Source organism: Dromaius novaehollandiae, chromosome 19 (genome assembly GCF_036370855.1).
Source record: "Dromaius novaehollandiae isolate bDroNov1 chromosome 19, bDroNov1.hap1, whole genome shotgun sequence".
In the NCBI taxonomy this organism is placed as follows: domain Eukaryota; kingdom Metazoa; phylum Chordata; class Aves; order Casuariiformes; family Dromaiidae; genus Dromaius; species Dromaius novaehollandiae.
The window spans coordinates 9,115,658-9,135,671 of NC_088116.1; the positions used below are offsets into that span (position 1 = coordinate 9,115,658).

The window sequence follows — 20,014 nt, forward strand, 5'->3', positions numbered from 1 at the left end:
ATCCTTTAATGAAAAGCTGTCAGCAAACGAGGCTGCCGGGTCCGTCGCAGCGTACGGTGGCTGTTCCAGCCTGGAAACAAGATGCCCTGTTTGCTAGGGTGCACAAGGTGCTGCCCAGAAGGAGGGGGGATCTGTGCCACCGAAAATGCAAAAACAGATCAGAAAGCACAAAGCCACGGCGCAATGAAGTCCAGAGTCCAGAGCCAGCTCCATAAATCCACTGCTGCAATGGAAACCTTGGGAAATTGTCACGCACCTATGCCACCCAACGGGGCACAGGGACCGCAGATGAGCTCTGGCTCCCTTCCTAAGCAAGGCATTTCCAAAGGAGGGGACGAGGGAGGAAAAAAAAGAAATCAGGTTGGCCATGTATGCGTTTACTGGAAAAATTCTGGCCCTTAAAGGAGCCAGATTCACCGATCTGAAAATAGTTATGAGTCTCATCAATTTGGAGATGCGCTTTGAAGGACAACTTGTGAAAGAAAGCTGGGAACTAAAAGCCACTAAAGAAATAGGTGGTTCAAAGTCAGCTCTAAAATAAATTAATATGGAAGTAAAAGGCAGGGAAGGGGCATTAGGGGCAGCAGGGAACCTACATTTGGAGGCGTGGGCAGTAGAAAGTCACAGCAGAGAGGAGGACACACAGGGAGTCCGCAGCTCGCAGAGGTAAGAAAAACAGGTTTTTAAAAAGACATCCAAAACCAAGTGCAAAATTAAAAGCCTAGCGGTACGGCTGGCTGCCGGAGGAGCACTGGTGCTCGCCGTGCCCAGCGATGAGCGAAGCACCGAGGGTCGGCCCCACGGCGCAGGGCCCCCACCCTGAGCACCGGCTCAGGCAGGGACAGTTCTGGGCAACGATCACATTATTATTATTATAAATTAGGGGGCTCTGCTGCAAATGCAGCCCCTTTCCAGCCCCACTGCAGCTCTGGGCTTTCTCACTCTCTCAACCGTGACCCTAGGCTGAGCCTTAGATGAGCTGGAAATGCAGCTTTTAAAAAGTTAATTAGTCCTAGGAAAACAAATCAGCAATGTGTGTGTGGGGGGGGGGGGATAATCTTCTTTGAAGGGATGTTTTCCCAAAACGGTATCTTGGATCTTTTCAGGAGAGCTCCAGTCTGAGCACTGCTGAAGATCTCTAGAAGAAATGAGCACAGGGGGCTGCTGGGGCTGGCAAGGGAAGGGCTCCCACCGGCACCGGGCAGGAGACCTGTCCGCATGGCTGCCCCCATCCCACGTGGTTTTCCCCTTCTACGTGGCCAGGAAAGTCATGACCTGGTGAAGAAACCAGGCGGCTCAGAGACCTGAGGAGCACGAGACCTGTATCAGTCCAGTCCCAAAGCATCGGCTCTCCTAGCTGCTGACACTAGTCGCTTCTCATCAGCTGGACAAACAAGCAAGAAGGGCCCAGTGATAAAGACGTGGAAAGCCAGGGAGCTGGAACAACTTCACCAGTGATCCCAGAGGGCGGAGAGACCATGCCGACAGCAGGGCTGCAGGGACCGGGCTGCCAGGTGGACGCAGGGGAGAGAAGGGGAACGTGTGAAAGACAGAAAGGACAATTCAGGCAGCCAGGAGAATGGAGAAGAGAAAGTATAAAGCAATTTAGTGTGCTGCCAGGTCTGGGGAGAAAGGCTGGAAAGGGATCTTTTATTCTTCTACCCACTCTCCAAACAACATTTTTCTTGGCTGCCTGAAAAGCTTGGAGATGGCAGCATAAGAGGCCAGCACTGCATTTTCAGAAGCAGCATTTAGCAAGCAGAACTTGCATGCTTTCACAAATAAAAGCCCGACCTTTTCAGGTGGGATGAGCTCCATCAACCAGCGACAAGATCCCCATCAGCGTCAGGACACGCTCGCAGATGCCATCTCGCCCTTCTCCCCGGTGCACGTGGGCACCGGCGCGCTGCCTGGGCAGCAAAGCAGAAGCTAGTTTCACCAGCACCATGGAGAAACCTCTCCTCTCACCATGCTGTCAGTCTGCCTCAAATATGGAAAAAAAAATCTCGTGAAGAAGGCAGGTGTCTGCCTGAAGAGCGGAGGCAAGGTGCTTAACACGGCAACTGGATGTCACCATCCACCCCCCACTCTGGGCAGCAGGTAAATCCTGCCGGGGTATTAAAAGGCTCAGCAGCATCTCTCTAACTGAAAACCAGAACATCCAAAATTCAGGGGAGAACTGCAGAAGTCAGACTTGTCCCATCCCCTCATCCAGGCGCCCCACAGCACATTTCTCCGCTACTGCTCCAGGTCAGAGCTACAGGAATCCCTGACAGCAAAGCAGTGAACTGCAACTCCCGATATCACTGGAGAGGGAAAGCAGATCCAACCCGAGATCGCCACGGGTGTAACGCAGGAAACTGGGATATGCAGCTGTCCCACCCATCTGGTTTTCCGAGTGATGCCACCGGCACGCGTACCACTGATAAAGCACGAGTGCTCATGAACTTCACTTTCGCAGAGACTGTAACTCGCTCGGGTAGCGACTGCCAGCCCGAGTGATGGATGCGCTGCCACCGGAGAGGCACTGACGGATGGTGCTGGATACTCAATGCAAGGAGAAAGGAGCAGCTTTAGAAGGGCTTTAAACAGACAAGGACTCAGACTCGAGTGCAGATGGGTCGCTTGCCTACAAAAGGTGCTTCAAAAAGTCATTTGCAGAGACCTGGGGCAACCTCATGGCTGACGGGGTGGATTTTGTCAGAGCAACTTACCAGCCTCCAGAAAACAGCAAACACAACAGCAGCTGCTGCTGCGTACACCATGACCGTACTCATCATCACAGGATTATTTTATCCCCTGTGGGACCAAAACTCTCACCATGGAGCCGCCGTAACTCTTACAAGGCTTACTTTATCTTATAAGTAAGTGTGCATTTCTGCAGTCCTTTTGCTGTTTCTTACAGGACACCGATATTGGCCCAAAGAGCCGTAAAGGAAAAGCGCTGTTAATCTCTCCTGCCGGCCAGGCACCACCTCCCACCTCCAACCAAGCACCATTCTCGCCTGGCCTCTCCTCCCGCTTTCTACTGTGGCGATTCGGGCTCTAAAGGGTTACAGCAACATGCACTGCTGCATTTTTTAACGGTCGCAAGAGCCTGCAGCAGGAGCAGGGCAGCGGAGGTCTCCGCACCCGCGTTTCAGAGCGAGCCTTTCCAGAGGACCGAGTTTTGAGTTTCCTTGCAGACCGAACTCCGAAACAGATCCCGGACAAGCCCCGCGCCCGGCACAGTCGGAGCGCTGCAGGGCTGGACAGCGGACACTAGTCATGTACTTTTCCAAGAACTGGCTCCTCTCCCTTCCCATCTTTCTCATTAAAGCACGTGGCTGCAGTCAAGGCAGCTCGACCTCTGCAGGTCATTTGCTGCAGATCTTCTCCATCAGGCAGGACTGCCACAACCGCGTCTCACAGCTGAAGGGACTTGCCAGAACTCCCAGAGCATCAGGTGCACAGCATCCCTCCTCCCACCCTGACAAGGGGGAAGAACACGCTCATCTCAGGAGGGAAGCACTAAGCCACACAGATGTTTGGGTCCAACTCACCTGGACCCAGACTGGCAAAGGTGCAAGTCCTAGTCCCAGTCCCCACAGGCGGAAACGCGGGAGAGCTCGCGTCACGGGCTGCACGTGGGCAGCTTTAGCTGGAAGAGCTGCGGTGGTGACATCTCCCCACAGTCACACGTTCCCCACCAGCAACCCAGGGAACCGCAGCCTGGAGCCACGTCCATGAACACACTTGGCAGCTACCAGCGTGTGACACCGTCGGGGCAGGTCTGACCCCAGCTCTGGTACCAGGGCAGCAGCCCCAAGACAGAAGCTCCTTCAGCCACCCCAGAGAAACTCCTCTGAAGGAGGGAAGGGGGAAAATCAAGGTGGAAATCAAGGCCCTCAGTCCCAACTGCTTTTACAAACCCATATAAATGCTTTAAAGAAAAAAAAAAAAAGACAAAAAAGGCACTGACAAGAGCAGGAAACACCAGCGCATTTAAGCTCTTTATAAAATTAAATCATGCTTTAATAATAGCAAAACACAATAGGAGATGCATAATCTCCAGAAGCTTAATTCCATAAAACGCCAGCAGCAAAGCCGCCAGGGCTGCTAAGCCCCCGAAGGGCACGCGCTGCAGGGACCCAGAAAGCAAATCCACTTGTCCACAGCCCTTTCTCCAAACAGCCTCACAGGCTGCGCACGCTGTGATTGCACAACCAACCGGTCTAAGGAAACAGGGACTCGCAGCTCCTTACTGAGCCGACGCCAGGCAGGCGAGGGCTGAAGGAGCCATGTATCAGGACCTGGGCTACACCCGGCAGATGTTTCAGGGTTGGATGTAAAGGTGTCCAGCCACTCCCAGCTCATATAAGCTTATAAGTGCCTACTGTTTTCAGGAATTTCCCCACCACTATCCTTAGAAAAACCAGTGCTTTCGGATTTACTAGCTTCAAAAGGCTTAAGACTCCCATTACCAACCGAGACTCGCCTTGCCTTGACACCACAAGTACAGCAGAGGACCAGCCTACCTCCGCATCCGAGATGGAGACCCGATTCGACTCTATCGTTGGTCGCCTCATTATACGTGGCGATGGCCCTGTGGCATAGGGACCATAACCTGGAGTGTTGCTAGAAGCCAAATAACTTCCTGCTGGCCTTTCCTGAAGAGACAACTTCCTACTTGATAGGACAGGTCTAGTGGGAGGTCTCTTGGGAACATGCCTCCAGTGAGCATCTTCTGGCCCCTGGGAAGGTAGGCATTCATTCATTCCCATGTCACTGTTGACTCCATTTCTTTGGATGTCTTTAACGTTATCAGAAAAAACTGTGTCATTTTCCTCACTGGTGTCTTCACCATTTTGGTCACTTCTGTCCAGGCCAACAGCCACTTCTATGGCTGCCACCCGCTCTGCCAGTTCAGTCTGCGTGTCTTTGCAGGTGTCTGTGCCTCCATCCACGGCATCAGCGGGAGAGTCCCCCATCGCTGCGGCCGGCTCCCACGGTCTCAGATGACACTGCAGCAAGCGGCGATACTAGCGCTTACAGACGATGTGGCACGAAGGAAGCTCTCCATGGAATATCTAAGAGGAAACACAAACAGGTCACTGAGTGATGGCGGCAGCTCTGCACAAATGTAACGAAGGTGCCCATCTAATTCCTTCTACAACACAGAAGGAAAAAGCAGGACACTGGCAGGCTGTGAACAAGTTGCAAATGCCCAGAAGGGAAGGCAAAACCAACCACCGAGCTAGATAGGAAACTTCTACAAGCGATAAGGATGAGGTTTTATCTGACAAGCAAGAAGTCACAAGGATAAGAACTTCTGCTCTCTGTAGTTAGACTGACAGTGAACCAGAGTTTATGGTAAAAGGGAGAAGTACAGCTTCTTAAGAAGAGGGAGGGTAAAAGGTCAAGCTTTTGGCCTCTCAATCTCATTTACAGGGTACAACAGCTTCTGCTTTGTATCCAAACCCAACACACGTAACAAATCCACAGCCATTTAGGGCTCTACAGTAGTCTCCGTTGCCCTGCACAGCCCTGGAGAATATCATCGCAATGGCCATGAAGCAAAGCCACAGCTCGTGACTTGCACACTCTTAATTGCAACAGCCAACAGCAATGGCCAAATTTAAAAGCCAGCCTGCGGTTCCAAGGTCTCCCATGGCTGCAGCCTGGGTGCAAACATGCGCTAACCTCGTTGTCCACCGCATTTCGAAAGGGCAGCGAAACACAGAGCCCAACTGAACAGAAGCACTTTGACTTAACACAGATCTAAAGTGCCGGACAGTCGTTTCAGCTATTTAAAACTAGCACGTGAATGCTTAGAGGTCTAACAATGCCTGAGATAGGTCCAAAATGGGTTGACTAAAATACTGTGTAAAGCATGGATTTTTAACTTAAGTACCTTTACTACAGATTTAAAGCTAATTTTGGAACCACGGCAATGTAAGATAAATTTATGAGAAGAGTTATAAGGGTAAAACAAATATTTGAAAAGCACTTATTTGCTGAAAGTAGCGGTACAGAGACAGGTAAGCCACTCAACCGGTGGAGGTATCAACCAGTCACACCTGGTTGCACTGTGCCCAGATGTTCCCTTAACCCAGAGGGGCCAAGAACAGGAGTTTTCTATTTTAGTTTATCCCAGTAGTTTCATTCAATGCCTAGTTCATTCCAAGCTAAGAAACCACTTGGCTGCTGTAAGACTCATTTTCACCTTTCAATCTGTTGCAGCGACTTAGGTGTAAGCACACAAGCGACCTACCAACTCTACAGCCTTGAAGAACTTGGTGACCCAAGTGATTCAGTTCAGCTCATAACAGCAGCACATGCTTCCTTGGTGGACTTCACCCTTTTAAAGGCTAAATGCAATTTGAGAAAATTACTTTTTCCTTTAGGTATCCAGCATGTTTAAGGAGTTGTATTCTGCTAGTGCAAGATAAAAATAAAAGTCAATGCATTTTATTGCATTTTACCTCCTACGCAGTATGAAACAAATCACAAGTAAAAAAAAAAGATCAATAGCCATCCATTAAAAAGAGTATCATTTGTTATTGTCACTCACAAAATTAAAACCTTGTCTTTTTCAAAAGTCATGTAAATATTTAAATACACACCCATGGATAGTGTGAAAATTGCACTCAGTGGCAAATCAACACAGCTTAATGATTACCAGCATGCGGGGTCAGCTTTCAGTTTGGAAAAGACCTACAAAACACAAATACGCAACACGGAGCTAGAACTGCTGATTTAAATCACTGTTTCTCGCATGCTAATTTCCATCTTGATCAGAAACAGCGATTTAAATTGTCCCAGCGTGGTCCAGAGCAGGAAGGGGTCACAGGCAATACGCGGCTGCCATCCCCTAATCGCCGCCAAAGCCCCGGTGCTGCGGGACACGGCGTCTAATCCCTCCGCCCGGCTCCTCTGGGACGCGGGGAACCTCGACAGCGCCAGCAAGAGCATCCTGCACCACCTCCACCCGAGCGCTCACCTCCCTCTCCTCCTCCCCGGCATCATCTTCCCCCGTTCTCCTGCCTTTTCTGCAGGCGTGTTTCAACCCAAGTGACAGAAACGTCAGTCACTCAAGACAGTAATGAAGTGCTGGGATGGGCTTTAAAAGCATTTATTAAAACTATATTTAAACCCTTCAATCCCAACGCGTACATCCCTGGCGGAGCAAGGACGCAGGCGGGGGGAGGATGCTCCCAGGGAGAAGGGACAGGGCGCGGGGCTGGCTGTGCTCGTCCCGCAAACCCCTGTGCCGCCCGGCGAGGGCCTCCCCCCTGCTCTCCCAAACTCCCAGGCACTTGGGAGCCCCAAGGGCTTTCTGGATGCACCTTGGTCCCGCACGTCTCCCTCAGCCTCACTAGCCCCTGTCCCAAAAACAAGGTGTCATCCGTGAAAAGCAACTGCACCCCCGAGCCGGCTCAGCAACGGTCCTGTCCTTCCACACGTGTTTGCATGATGTCTGCCCAGGCCTCGCTGCCTGCAAAACACCCAGGGGAGGTTTGTGCGGGGGCTGCTCCCGACTCGGGAGGTCCTGAGCGACTCGGGAGGTCCCCAGCCCGCGGAGCAGGCTCCCCACCCAGCACCTGCAAGGAACCCCTGCGGGAAGCTCGTGTGCTGGGCTAGGGGCCAAGGGAAAAATCAGGGGAAAAAATAACCCCCGACCAACCCAGGGCCGCAGTAAAGCCCCCAATCTCCCTCCCGCAAGGACTTTCCCGCACGCGGGAGCGAGGGGAGGGACGCGTTTGCCTGCGTTGCTACGCGGCTGCCGGCCAAAGCCCACAAATCCTGCACCTGCAGCGAGCAGTTGGGTGCTGCAGCGGCCAGCCCTTCCCCTGCCAACAGAGAGCGGAGGGAAAGGGGGGAAAAAAGAAAGGGAAGCGTTAGGAAGAGCAGCCAGGGGCATTGCAGCTGGCAACGCTCCTGTTAGGTGCACGGCTCCTTGCTGCCCAGAGCCGGCTCGGGACGCTCCCCGCGCTGGCACAGGTATAACCACAGCTCCGGCAACCTGCACTTACTTGCGGGGTGCAATGCTGGAAAATAAGTCTGGAGATAACTGCTAAACTTCAGATAAATCCCATAAATCAGGGACCGAGAGGGGGGTGGAGAAGAGGCAGCTCTGAGCAACTGCGGGGGCAGGAAGGTCTCTCCCCCCAGGAGGGCTCTGGGACAAGCTTCCCACCCCATCACTAAGATGCATCTCCCCACATAGCCCGCACTACTGCGGAGTCGCAAGGGTTTCCATCTCATTTTCTGATGGCTTTTTTCCCCCTCACCAACCTATTTCTTTCTTACTGCGCAGAAAAAAAAAAAAAATCTAAACACCAAAATCTAGCTACATAAGTAATTCACCAGATCAAGACAAATATATTCTAAAGCACCACAGCAAATACAGTGCAGCTAAAAGTATTCTAAAAAAAATCCTGCAAGATTTAAAGAAAATTGTTCAACCGTACATCAGGGCTCATTGCGGGTCCTGCTGTTTCGAAGGGCTCCTGCTCAATTAATCTCTGCAAAAGCATTTTGGACAGCAAAGTTTGAGGAAGCAAATCAGTTATGCACAGGCTCAGCTTACGATGTATAAAACTTGGTACAAAAAGCAATTATTTATGTCTGCGAGGCAAGCTCTATGGTAGATTTGCAGCTTGCCAGGCTGTGCCATAACTGCACCCTATTGCGATGGGAATCACAGAGCAACAAAGACACCGCAGCACTTTCGACACGCTCCCGCTGCATCTTCGGGCCTGACGCTCTTCCCCACGGTCACCAGTCTGATCCCAAACAGCACCAAACACCTGCTTTAGAGGAGAGGATTAGGCTACCGGCACGAACTAAAGCTGGAGACAAGCTTATATGAACAAAATTTACTAACACACATCTTACTTGCCATTTTTCACATTAGCTATTCCTCTGCTGCAGGCAGACTGCCACTTCAAGAGCGTTTTCCGCAACACATTTATCAAGCGGCTGCACATGTTTCCCGGATAGGCGATGAACAGAGCACGGCACAAAATACGCTTTTGAAAGGAATACGACTCCGGAGAAAATCTCCGTATTGTATGAGGGAGCAGGAGGCCAGTGAATGCAATTAATTCTGCTGCTCGATAAAGTATTTCGACGCATTGTTTGAAAAATGAAAACCTGTAAATCTAGTTTACTGCCTTCTCCTTCCCTGTGGCCAGCTAGAAATATTCTTAAGACGATGGACGGGGAGGTTATGAGACCCTGAGCCTCAGCATATTCCTGATTTTGCTATAGGCTACCCAAACAAATGACTTGATAGCTTCACCTGTGGCAGTTCCCAGGTTAAGAGGAATGATACTACGCTCAGGCCACCTCGTTCTGCTTCTGCTCTGTCTCCGAGAACGTATTTGCACTCCTTCTAGGCGCTACGGGTCTTTACAGTAAAAGAAGTCACGATGAATATTACAACAAGCATTTGCATGGCAAGTGTCCAAGCAGTCATCTTGCTCCTGCTCAGCGTTAGGAGCTTACTTTACAAAATACTAAGGTTTCATTGCCTAAACCTAGCTATTTTAAGCCATCTCCAAGCTGAGCTCCCTCAAACCAGCGGTCGCTTTGGGAAACCCTCAGCACTCTGAGCTGGCAGACGGCCACCTCCTCTCACCGCCGAGAGCGACGCCGAGCGTGGGGCGATGCCACCAGCGCTGCTCTCCCAACGCCACAAAGGGCACTTGGGGCCAGCAGGGACGTCTGTCCCACACGTCACGCCAAACCTCAAAGGGCCACATCCACCAGGTGCCACCCAGAGCCTACAGGCGCATTCGTGGAAAGAGGCTGCAAAGACCTGTGGGTGGTTTTAGTCTGCTTCTTTAATGCATCTTAGCGAGACCAGGAGTTGGACCAAGTTGTCAGAACGGTACAGACACAGCCTGCCTGCCGGGGGTGGCATCTCCATCGCGAGCGGCCGTTCGGATCAGCTCAGACGCCCGTGCTGGGAGTGTCACTGTCCTGCCTGGGGACACCAGCTGGCTGGGCAGGCGCTGGCAGCTCCACCCAGCCCCATCTCCTATCATCCCGCGCTTGGGTTCTTCTTCCTTCAGACGTCCCCCTAAAGAGGTTTAGCGAGGAGGAAGAATCTGGCCTGACTGCTGTCAACCAGAGCCAGAAGTCCCCTTAAGGGAGAGAAGCAGCAAGTCCAAGGTTGGGCTGCCAAGCCCTGAACAGCTCCTTGAGTGACATTTTTGAGATATTAGGTCAGTGAGTCCCTCTCAGAGCCAGCGCTGTGTCCCTGCACCAAACAACACAGAAGACAACTCCGTTGCCATGCTGGAGGATCCTTCACACTCGCTTCCTCACAGCCAAATTTCTCTAAGCACTTGGTGGTAGTGCAGCTCTGCTCCCCCGACCCGAGGGGACATTTGCTATCAGGCCTCCACAGACACCACCCTGATGCCACCAACTTCTTACACGTGGGCGAGGACCTTGCCCAGAGCCCAACCAGCCCGTCCAGACACCCTCAGGCTCGAGAAGCTGAAGGGGAAGTGTCCCCTCACGCCCCGGCGCCAGAGCAACACCCGAGGTGCCATGAGCCCAACGCCGTGTCAGAGCTGAACAGCCAGCCGGTGACTTATGGTCTTCATGGGTGGGCAGTGAGGACAGTAGTTATTTTCCTGCATCAGCGCAGCTTCAGAGCACATCATCCCTCACTGCAGCTCTGCCCATGGGGTGCCCACTGCCCATCGCTGCTCCCTACGCCACCGCAAGGACTCGGGCCTCGGAAAAGTCAACATGCTTCTGGTCATCCATGAAAGCCACCTCCTGATGTCCACTGGCCGAGAGGCAGCCAAAAGCAAGCAGTGAAGAATTGGGAGGGGCCGCAGCACCGTGCAGCCAGGAGGAAAGCAAGCCCCGGCCACGCTTGCGGAGCTCATCAAGACGGATGGACAACAGAGAGGCCATTTGGACCGTGAGCTCGCCGGGCAAAGGGTAATCGCTTTTGCTAGATGACTAGGACTGCGAGACATTAACACAACCCAAATAATAAGCAATAGTATACTGTTGGTGCTTTTTACATACACCCCACACATTTGCTTTTTTACTGCTGTGTTTTACAAGGCTCTTGTTTCAGAGCAGAGACAATCACGTCTTGCTGAGAAATCACCCAATCCTGCTATAATAATTCTTTTCATTTTTCCCCTCTTCTTTCCACAGCTCTTGGCTGTGAGCCTCGTCTGTTGGACCATAGCTGAAAATTAGACCATAAAAGCAAGCTCTTTGATTACTTCTGCGAAGCTCCTAGCACAGCTTTAAAGGTAACCACTGAACGACTAAGAGCAGTATTTTTGCAATTTAAGTGCTGCATGAGATATTTGAAGGGAGGGGTCCAGATACCTGTCCCTGCCAGCTTTCTTGAATGACAAACATATCCCCATGCCACAATTCATCTGAAAAATGCACTATTGCTGCTTCCTTCTTCTTAGGCTTTATGTGCCATAACAAGACAGGGTGTTTCCACAAGGGAATTTCAGGGCCAGCTGAGTCCCTGAGCCAAGACCTGCTGGAGGCTTGAGGAGCATCCTGAGGGCACATCTCTATGGGTTTTCCCTCTTCTTCCTCTCTTCCCCACATACCTGTTGGTGACCTTTGCTGAAGGCCTGGGGTTTAGATTGATGCAGGACAGCTACTTTTGTGTTCCCGTGTATAAGGTTTACATGCAGATGTCAGACAGCGATGCTGAGCTCGACAGTGGGCTCCTGATGTTATTGTAGAAAAAAATAAAAATATGCACATAACAGACTGTTCAGGTCATATAACCACTGATAAAGGTAATTAAAAGCACATGTTAAATACTTTACTCTGAAACACTAGCCAGGATGCTGAGCTCGACTCCAGTCTAACAGCCTGCAGCATGAGCACTAACTACCACCTTGTGCATAAAGTATCGGGTTTGGGAAGTTTTACAAAAGATTTCACAACTGCATTATAGTTCATCGCGCCCTGTTCTAATTATATGGTTAAACCTATTTGCATAATCAGATGCAATTACACTAATTGCATATATAAGCAATAATCAACCAAAAATTACTCTGAAGAAAAAGTTTCTACTTAAGGAAATTCCTGTAACAAGAAAACATTGAGGAGTGCCAAATCCAAGTGCGAGCGATATTACCATTAAGCACTCAGCTACCGCTGCTGAAACGGGAGCACTGCCAGAACAGTTTCTGCCTGGGTGCAGCTACCTCCAGATTTCAACCACGGCTTCGGCAGGGACAGCACTAACGAACCGAGGAGGAGTCCTGCCCTTCTGTCCTCAAGTCCCAGTGACAAGCTACCCTTGCACAGCAGGTTCGGCTCATGTTTTATCGCAGATAAAGGTCCAGCTAGACTTCAGGACCTTAGGTGCTGATGCTGGATTACAGTCACTTCTGCTTAAGTCTTTTAAAGCTGTTTATCAGCGTATGAACGTTTGAGATGGTTTTATCTTGCAGGGAGGCCTGGGGAACGGTCGACGAGAGGCATCAGCCCACGTGCCCCATGGGTGTCACCTGCAGTGGTGCCAAACACTTGCACTCGCAGGAGATGACCCTGCGCTGTCACACCTAACCCATCACCGTCACCACAGCACCCCACGAGGACCCAACCCAGCACATCCCCGAGACCCAGCTCCACACGTCCACGTCATCCCCGGTGGCAACCTGAGCTCTGATTATAACAAATCCCCTTTACCCTTGTGACAAGGGACGTCCAAGCCTCACGGGGGAAGGACCCCGGCCTCCCGCAGACGGCAGGACATGGGCTACACATGCGGTCAGTGCAGAACTGGGTCAGCGGAGAGGGCAGAGGCTCTTCGGGCTGAACCCGAGCAGAGGAGAGGCGGCGGCGGTGGCATCACAGCTACCATCGCTTGGTGCCTCGCGAGGCAGCACGGGGAGGGGGCCGCAGCGGCGGGGAGCACAGCTTGCTGGGGGTGGCATTTCAACAGCCGGCGAGGGGGTGCTTCAGAAAATAACCGAGAACACAGGCGGCTTGAAAGGCTGGGATTATTTTTAAAATATTAATGAGCAAGGCAGTAGCCAGACCCCACTGATTCACAAGCAAAATAACTTGCTGAAAGTTAATATTTAGGGTCTTCCTTCCAATAACGACTTTTCAGATGTCTGTGTTGCAGGAAGGTAAATGGCAGGTTAAAGAAAAGTGCTTTTGAATTGCTCTAAGGGAAAGGGATTCATCGCGGATGAGCCATCGTCTGCCACGGTCCGTAATGATGCCGCAAAACTGCCCCGGAGGGGGATGCAGCGGTGAACGAGCTGAAGCGAAGAATCAAGAGGAGCTAAAGGGCGTCTCTGTTTCCAAAGGCGAGGACGAGCCCTCCGCAACAGCAGAGCCCCCTCCGATCCCGCGAGGGGGGAATCGAGACCCGAGGGCAGCCAAATCAAATGTGTCTTAAGCGCTGCGATTGCCATGTAGCCTTTGGGTGACAACACAGCGAAACGGGACACGTGCGCACCGAGCCAGCCCCGGGCACCAGAGTACGGAGAGCCTCTCGGAGCATGGAAAGGGAGAAAGGAAGAAGAGAGAAACGGAGCACACCACGCCGCGGGAACGTGGCAGCACGTGCCGAGATTTGCACGAACAGATGCAGCACACGGCATCTGCCTTGTTTTTAGCGCAGGGTTTGTCTTCTAGCCTGCACCAAAGGCTTCGGGAAAGCTGCTCGCCGGGCGCCCAACACTTACAGCACTACGCTGCGACCCCGAGGAAGGGCAAACAAGCCCGAGAGATGCCTGGGGCTGATTCCTGCAGGCAACACCCTCTCCTGCAGCGCACAGCATGGCTGGGAGCCAGCACCGCTTTGCTTGAGGTGGTAACGTGTTCAACCGCCGACCAGCAGCCGCAAGGACCGCACACCGCCTCACAGCTACCCCCCTCTGCCACGCACCATCGGATGAGCACCTCCCTGCTCCTGCGCGAGGCAGATCAGCGCTGGGCACAGCGGCCTCCCTCAGCTGCCTGTCGCAGAGCACGCCGTGCCATCGGCCACAGCAGCGGGAGCCGTCCCTCTCCGCAGCACGAGGAGGGGATCCTGCTCTCCCGCAGGGTCCCAGGCGCCCTTTCCACTGGCGCCTTCCCTGCCCTTGGCACCGGCAGACCCAAAGAGTGTGATTTGGGTTTCCCCACAGTGCTGGCCCTGCCATGAAGCAAAGTGCAAGGCTCAGACCTTCTGGAAGTACTGTGTGGCTGCAGCAGTGTGTTTTCTCGCTGGACTACAAAATTTGGCACTTTGCTACCAGGAACTGCAATATCCGACCTCTTCTCCAGCACTCTCCCAGAAGGGTTAGGTTGAAGGGCACCTCTGGAGATCGTCCAGTCCAACCCCCTGCGCAGAGCAGGGTCAGCTACAGCAGGGCCATGGCCATGGGGTTTTGACTGCCTCCAAGGATGGAGGCTCCCCAGCCTCTCTGGGCAACCTGTTCTAGCGTCCAACCACCCTCACAGCGAGGGTCCCCTTCCCTCCCCACCAAAGACACCTTCTGCCCATGCCACCACGGCAGGGAGGGACAACTGGGGCAGAGCAGGGAGACTCAGGTTTTCCTCTTACCAGTCTGAGCTTGCCCTGTCGGTGAGCTGGCAAATTTGGCCAGACTTCTTCTGAAAAGACAGACACGAAAACAAGGTGTTGTGCAAGCACGGTAGCCAAGGAAGCAGGCTTTTGCCTCACCTTGGTGGATGTCAGCACCGGGCGCAGCTGCAGCCCCAGGGCAGCACGTGCCCACGCTGGCTCCCGCCGGGGACGGGGCTCTGCTGCAGCCTCCCTTCAGCCTTCCCCAAATCTGCATGAGCCTCAAATCTGAGGCCTCCTCCTCTAGCCACCTGGATCCCAAAGCTGCCGGGAGGAGGAGGAGGAGGAGGAGGAAGCAAACCACCCCTCTCCTCCTGCCAGGATGTGCTTGCAGAAGTTGTGCTGTAAAAAAACCAGGTTACGTGGCATTGCTTTCAGCCCGCCGTACCCGACCCGCTCAGCTTGCAAGGGAACCGAGGGGCTTCCCAACTGCGAACGCTGCCAGCTCAACCCCAAGGCTGCAAAACTACTGCTTCTTTCTTGAATCCCTATTCCATAGCAAGGCCCCCGAGCCTGAACAGCACCCGCGGCTGTGACAGGCACTGCCGAAATCAGTGAGTTTGGGAGGAGGGAGGAAGCAACACGAAAGCGTGCAGCGCAGACCGGCTGTTTTCAGCAGCAGCGTCCCGGCTGCAGCTCATCGGTGCAGCATCAGCACCCTGCCCGGGCGCAGACCTCACGGCATAGACAAGCGCTGAAGTTAGCGTTATTTAAACAGCAGCCGCGATAAACCAGACAAGCCAGAAGCAACAAGTCCACATTTACAAGTGTTAATCTTAGGGGGCTATCTGCCTATCAGATAAGAAGAAGAAAAAAAAAGCTTCCAGTTGCCTCTGAGCGATCTGGAGGTATTTCAGGGATGATATCAAGTTGCTGAGCTGCGTGAGCTGGCTGCAATGAAAACTCTTACCAGCATTTCAAAAACATTGTTTTCCAGCTGTTCCAAGATTGCCAGTCTACGATGAAAACGCACAGCACCGGACGCAGCAGGCTCTCCTCGTCCTAGCAGTTCAAGTACTGCTGGAGATGTCTATTCGGGCTGATCCCTGCACTGAGTTTTAGCCGGGGAAAGCATCCCCGCGCCCCTCTCGAAGCGCCCATGGGCTGACGGTCTGCAGCCCCGCAAACCCGCGGGATTTCTCCGGTTGCTTGCAAGGCAAAGCACGGCACGAGACACAAGCGCTGAAAGCCGTCAGGTGGGGACTTCAACTTCAGAGCTTCAAAGTACGTGCTGTGTTTTCACACGGGCAGCTCCCAGCTTCTGATGATCCTCACATCTTGAAAAGCCCTAGGACTTCAAACTAAGGCCCCGGTTAACCCGCATAAAAATCAGAGGCAGCAGTGGCGGCGAGGCCGTTGGCACAGCAGGAGCAGGCAGTGCAGACACTGCCCCGCGCACGCGACCCACGCAGCTCAGACCCGTAACAGCTACCAGGCTTCTCAGGTCCTTTGAGGCCTTAAGCTCTAAAGCCCGAACGCACTTGCAGAGCCCCAAGGTCGGTGCCTGGGATCGCCCAGCGAGACGCCAGGCCAAGGCTGCGCCGGGGAGCAAGCTGCTCTGCCGAGCGGCTGCGGCACTGTTGCAGCGACAGGGGCCGAGGGCTTTGCAGCACCAACGCTCCCAGGTGCAGCTTTGCTTGGAAAAACAAGCGTGAAAACACCCCCCGGGCACCCTATTTGCCCCCCATGATTGAGCCTCTAAGAGTTTGAGGGGCTGCTCCAAGGAAAGGGAGCAGGAGGGAGCAACCAACCCATGCGGCTCAACAGCAAGCAGGGACATCTGGGAAGGGGGACACAGTTTCCAAACGTCCCCTGCGCGTGGCTCACGCAGCCTGGGCTGCCCCGTGCCCGGCAGCAGGACATGGGAGAGAGGAAGAGTCTAAAGCCAGACTCGGGCACTGGTAGCAAAACCTGCCCCACCAGGCAGCCCTGGGCCTGCAGGACCTTCCCACTGGCACGGGGCATCCCCAGGAGACGAGTTACACGGCTCCAGCTGCTCAAATATCCTTCTCTGGTGGCCAGCGAAAGAGAAACCAGAGAACAAAACTGGTAACACAAAGTGGAGGAAAAAAAGCAGCAAAGCATGTGTCTAAAAGCTTTGCTGGCTCCCAGCCAGGGCGCTCAGCACCTCCCAGGACGTAGCTCAGAGCAAGCAGTCTGTCTGCGTGCAGTCCCCGGGGTTCACCGCTCATCTGCGATGCGGGTGGTGGCTCCGCTCCAGCAAGACGCTCCAGCCCACGCTTGAACTGTGGCCCCACAACTTCAGCGGGGACATGCTGGAGCGTGAGCAGCCCTGAAAGCTCAGCCTCAGAAAATGTGCCGAGATTCACGCAAGTCCCTGGGTGTGCATTTACGTGCCTAAATGAGAAGTTCCCAGCGATGTTGCTGGCCCAGGGCTTGCACATCTTGAGTTTCCCTAATTCCTCGATGATGCCCAGGAAGCACACACATGCATTTGGAAAGGGGTGGTGGAAACCCCCAGTACCATCAACCCAACACTGAACAGAAGTACAAACCAACCCCAACGAGGCAACACTTGAGGCAGTTTTCCTGCCCTCTCTGCAGATGTCACCTCAACTAGATGTTCTTCTGTGCTGTAACAGAATTCTAACATTTGCTTTTATTATATATTACTATTAGAGTTAATTTGCCTTTGAGGTTTAGCAACAAGCCTCCAAATCTTAATAAATTTGGAAAACAGAGGTGAATGCAAAGACACTTCTGCAACTAAAAGACGCAACACCAACTGGACAACTAACTGAGGCAGGTGATAAACGCCTCTTTCCTTGAGCCCTGCAAGAAGGACTGCTGGTAACATCCTCCACTCCCATGACCCAGGACATCTAGCTTAGACAATCACAGAGTCCTTAAAACCTACAAACCTATGAACTATTTTCTAGTATCTGGCAAATTACATTCATAAAAAAACCTATTTTGGGCTTTCCTTTCACTAGCTGTTTAACGATAAAGCCCCAATCCTCAGCTTCCCATTTTTGAAATCGTAGCCCAGAGCCTTTCAGAGGGAAGTTCCCATTGACCAGTACCCGCTACCTGCGGTGACCTGTGTTTTACAGAGGTTCCTTCTTGCTCCAGGGCTGAGCGAACACTCAGAAGGGGAAGCCAGGAGGAGCTGGTCCTGCCCAGGGCCACCGGCCAGGCCTGCGGTGGTCGGTACCAGACCGCCAAGCTTCCAGTTCCCTGATCTCGGGCTACTTGATGTGTCTTTGTGCTCTCCCTACAACCGAAGGCATCGCTGCAAGGATAGATCTAATTCTGGCATCAGCTTGTATAACAACAACGTGCCGTTATTCCCGAGCGAATCCAGAACGTCTGCACCAGAGCCATGATTACAGGCACGTTATCAATAGTGCATGCGCATTTTTGACATTTAAAGCTCTGATAAGAATTTAACCATGTGCATCTTAAAGCCTATGCCAAAGCAGTCAGCAACACCCCATATTACTCCCTGCACAGCTCTCCCACTTCGGCACCATCCCGCCACGCAGGTCAAGTAAAAAACAGGGACTGCAAAGATCCTCTGAGCTCACCTGATCAATCAAGGCAATAAACCTGGCCAGATCCGGAATAACCCATGCTGCTTGTTCATTTATGCATGCCTGGGAACAACCGATAAAAGATCTCTGGGAATTCCTGTCAAACTGTGCGACACCTTAAAAGAAAGTTTGTTATTCAGGTAAGCGCCTTCTCTGCTAAGGGCAGAAGAAAAAAAATCCTCTTTTCACTGAAAGCCCTGAGTCAGGATCCTTCGTTTCCCCCACCCAGCTCCTGCCCTGGTGCCTTGCCTTTGGCAAGGGAATGGATGGATACCCACGGGCCTGGCTCCCCAAACAGCCCCTTCTCTTTCCCTCGTCAGGGCCAGTTTGGGCCCCTCAAGCTCTCGAGTGACACAGAACAACGACGACAAAGCAGCAATCACGCTTTTGGCTGAAACTGTATTTGTTGCAGGATGACTGTAGAAGTTACAAAAGGAAAAGGAAAAAATACCCAGCTCATTTGCTATATAGACCAATTCCAAACCCAAAGTAGTCTGTACAAAGTACTTTTTGTTCCCCCTAGTTCTCCAATACTCTATTCACTTGCTTAAATATGTGCACATTTCTGAACCATCAGGTTTCAAGTCAGCCTCCTCAATACTTTGGTAATGGGAAAATACACTCACAAATCAATTAAAGTTGAGAACAGCAGGGTTTTATTTGCACAGCAATCCTGAGAGGCTTTCAGGGGCCAGCTTCCATCTAAGGATGCTTTTCTGCACTGTCGGTGGCGGAGAAATCCTGTTGCAAGCATCGGCTCAGGCTTGCACCTAGCCACAGACTCGCTTAAGTAACCTGAGAGCAAAACTGGGGCAGTCTGATTTGAAGCATGAGATCACCCGGCCTGACCAGGAAGCAAAGAGCAAAATTAACATCTCGGTGCTGCAAAACACAGGCTGAGCTCCCGGGATGCACCTGAGTTTCCAGATGGAGCTATTTCATCTTCTATCCCATAAACCATCCCACCACGTTCTTCCCAGAGGCCTTGATTTAACTGCATTATCTCCCCTCCCACATTCATTCCTTTTTTTAGATACTTTCTAAAAAATTAGCAAGGGGGGGGAGGTGGAAATTTTAATCTCATCGCTACCCATGCGGTTCTGGAAGCACCCAGAAAGACGGGCTTAGTCCACGAGTGACTAAGACGTGAGTCATATGATGAATAAGCACACCGGCTCCAGGAGGCTCATTCAATCCATGACCAGATCCAAATCCTTTCGTTCCCTAAATCGCTCGTCCATGCTGCATGTCAACGCAGCAGCCCTCGCCGGCCTGGGCAGCCTGCTTAACCACCGAGCACGTTTAACCTCCCTCTGCTGCTGAGGGGGCTGAGCACCCCACGACACGGATGGGCGCCCGGCACGGCCTTCCCGTGCGGTTCCCAGCTTCTCCATGCCCAATTAGCACAGCACAACAAAACACCACTTGCAAGCGGGGTGGCTTCACCGAAAGGATTCAAGTCGTTCTGCGCTGCCAGCAGCCACTGTCGCAGGCTAACACCAGGACAAGCCTCTTGGTATCCCGCTTCCAGAGTTTTGCTGCCACGCAGATGCACAAAATTTAGGTTTTCAAAAGCTTTCAGCAGATTCCCAGCACACAGCCACGGTGTTCACATCACTGGCCAGTCTTGGGAGCATCTGCCTCTAAATAAATACATATAAAGGGAGAGAGATTTCTCACCAGGGAGCAACTCTGCTGCTTGCCTGTGTCAGACTGATGTTACGGTCAGCAATAACTGCCTGCTTTCTTTCTCCAAAGAGAGGAGGCCACTTCACCTGATATCATTCCTTAAGAGTTGTTCCCTTTGGCAAGGTCGCATCCCCCTGCTCTAGAGCCGGTGACCACTCCTCAGCCGAGCGCAGGGAACAGGACTCAGTCC

At 52.5% G+C, this 20,014-nt stretch overlaps 1 protein-coding gene across 5 annotated transcripts in view; it reads right to left on the bottom strand.

Annotated features, from left to right (window-relative positions):
• The window catches only part of CAMKK1 (calcium/calmodulin dependent protein kinase kinase 1), an 89,665-nt gene that overhangs the window by 48,362 nt on the left and 21,289 nt on the right, over positions 1-20,014 (bottom strand). For 2 of the 5 annotated variants that reach the window (XM_064523416.1, XM_064523417.1), the window contains one exon: positions 4,518-5,069. In XM_064523416.1, the coding sequence (XP_064379486.1) occupies positions 4,518-4,970 (453 nt within the window). In that variant the 5' untranslated portion in view covers positions 4,971-5,069. Of the gene's footprint in view, positions 1-4,517; positions 5,070-6,253; positions 6,274-11,591; positions 11,676-14,680; positions 14,700-20,014 lie in introns of those variants that run through there. The other 3 variants (XM_064523418.1, XM_026107242.2, XM_064523419.1) reach the window with 3 other exon arrangements.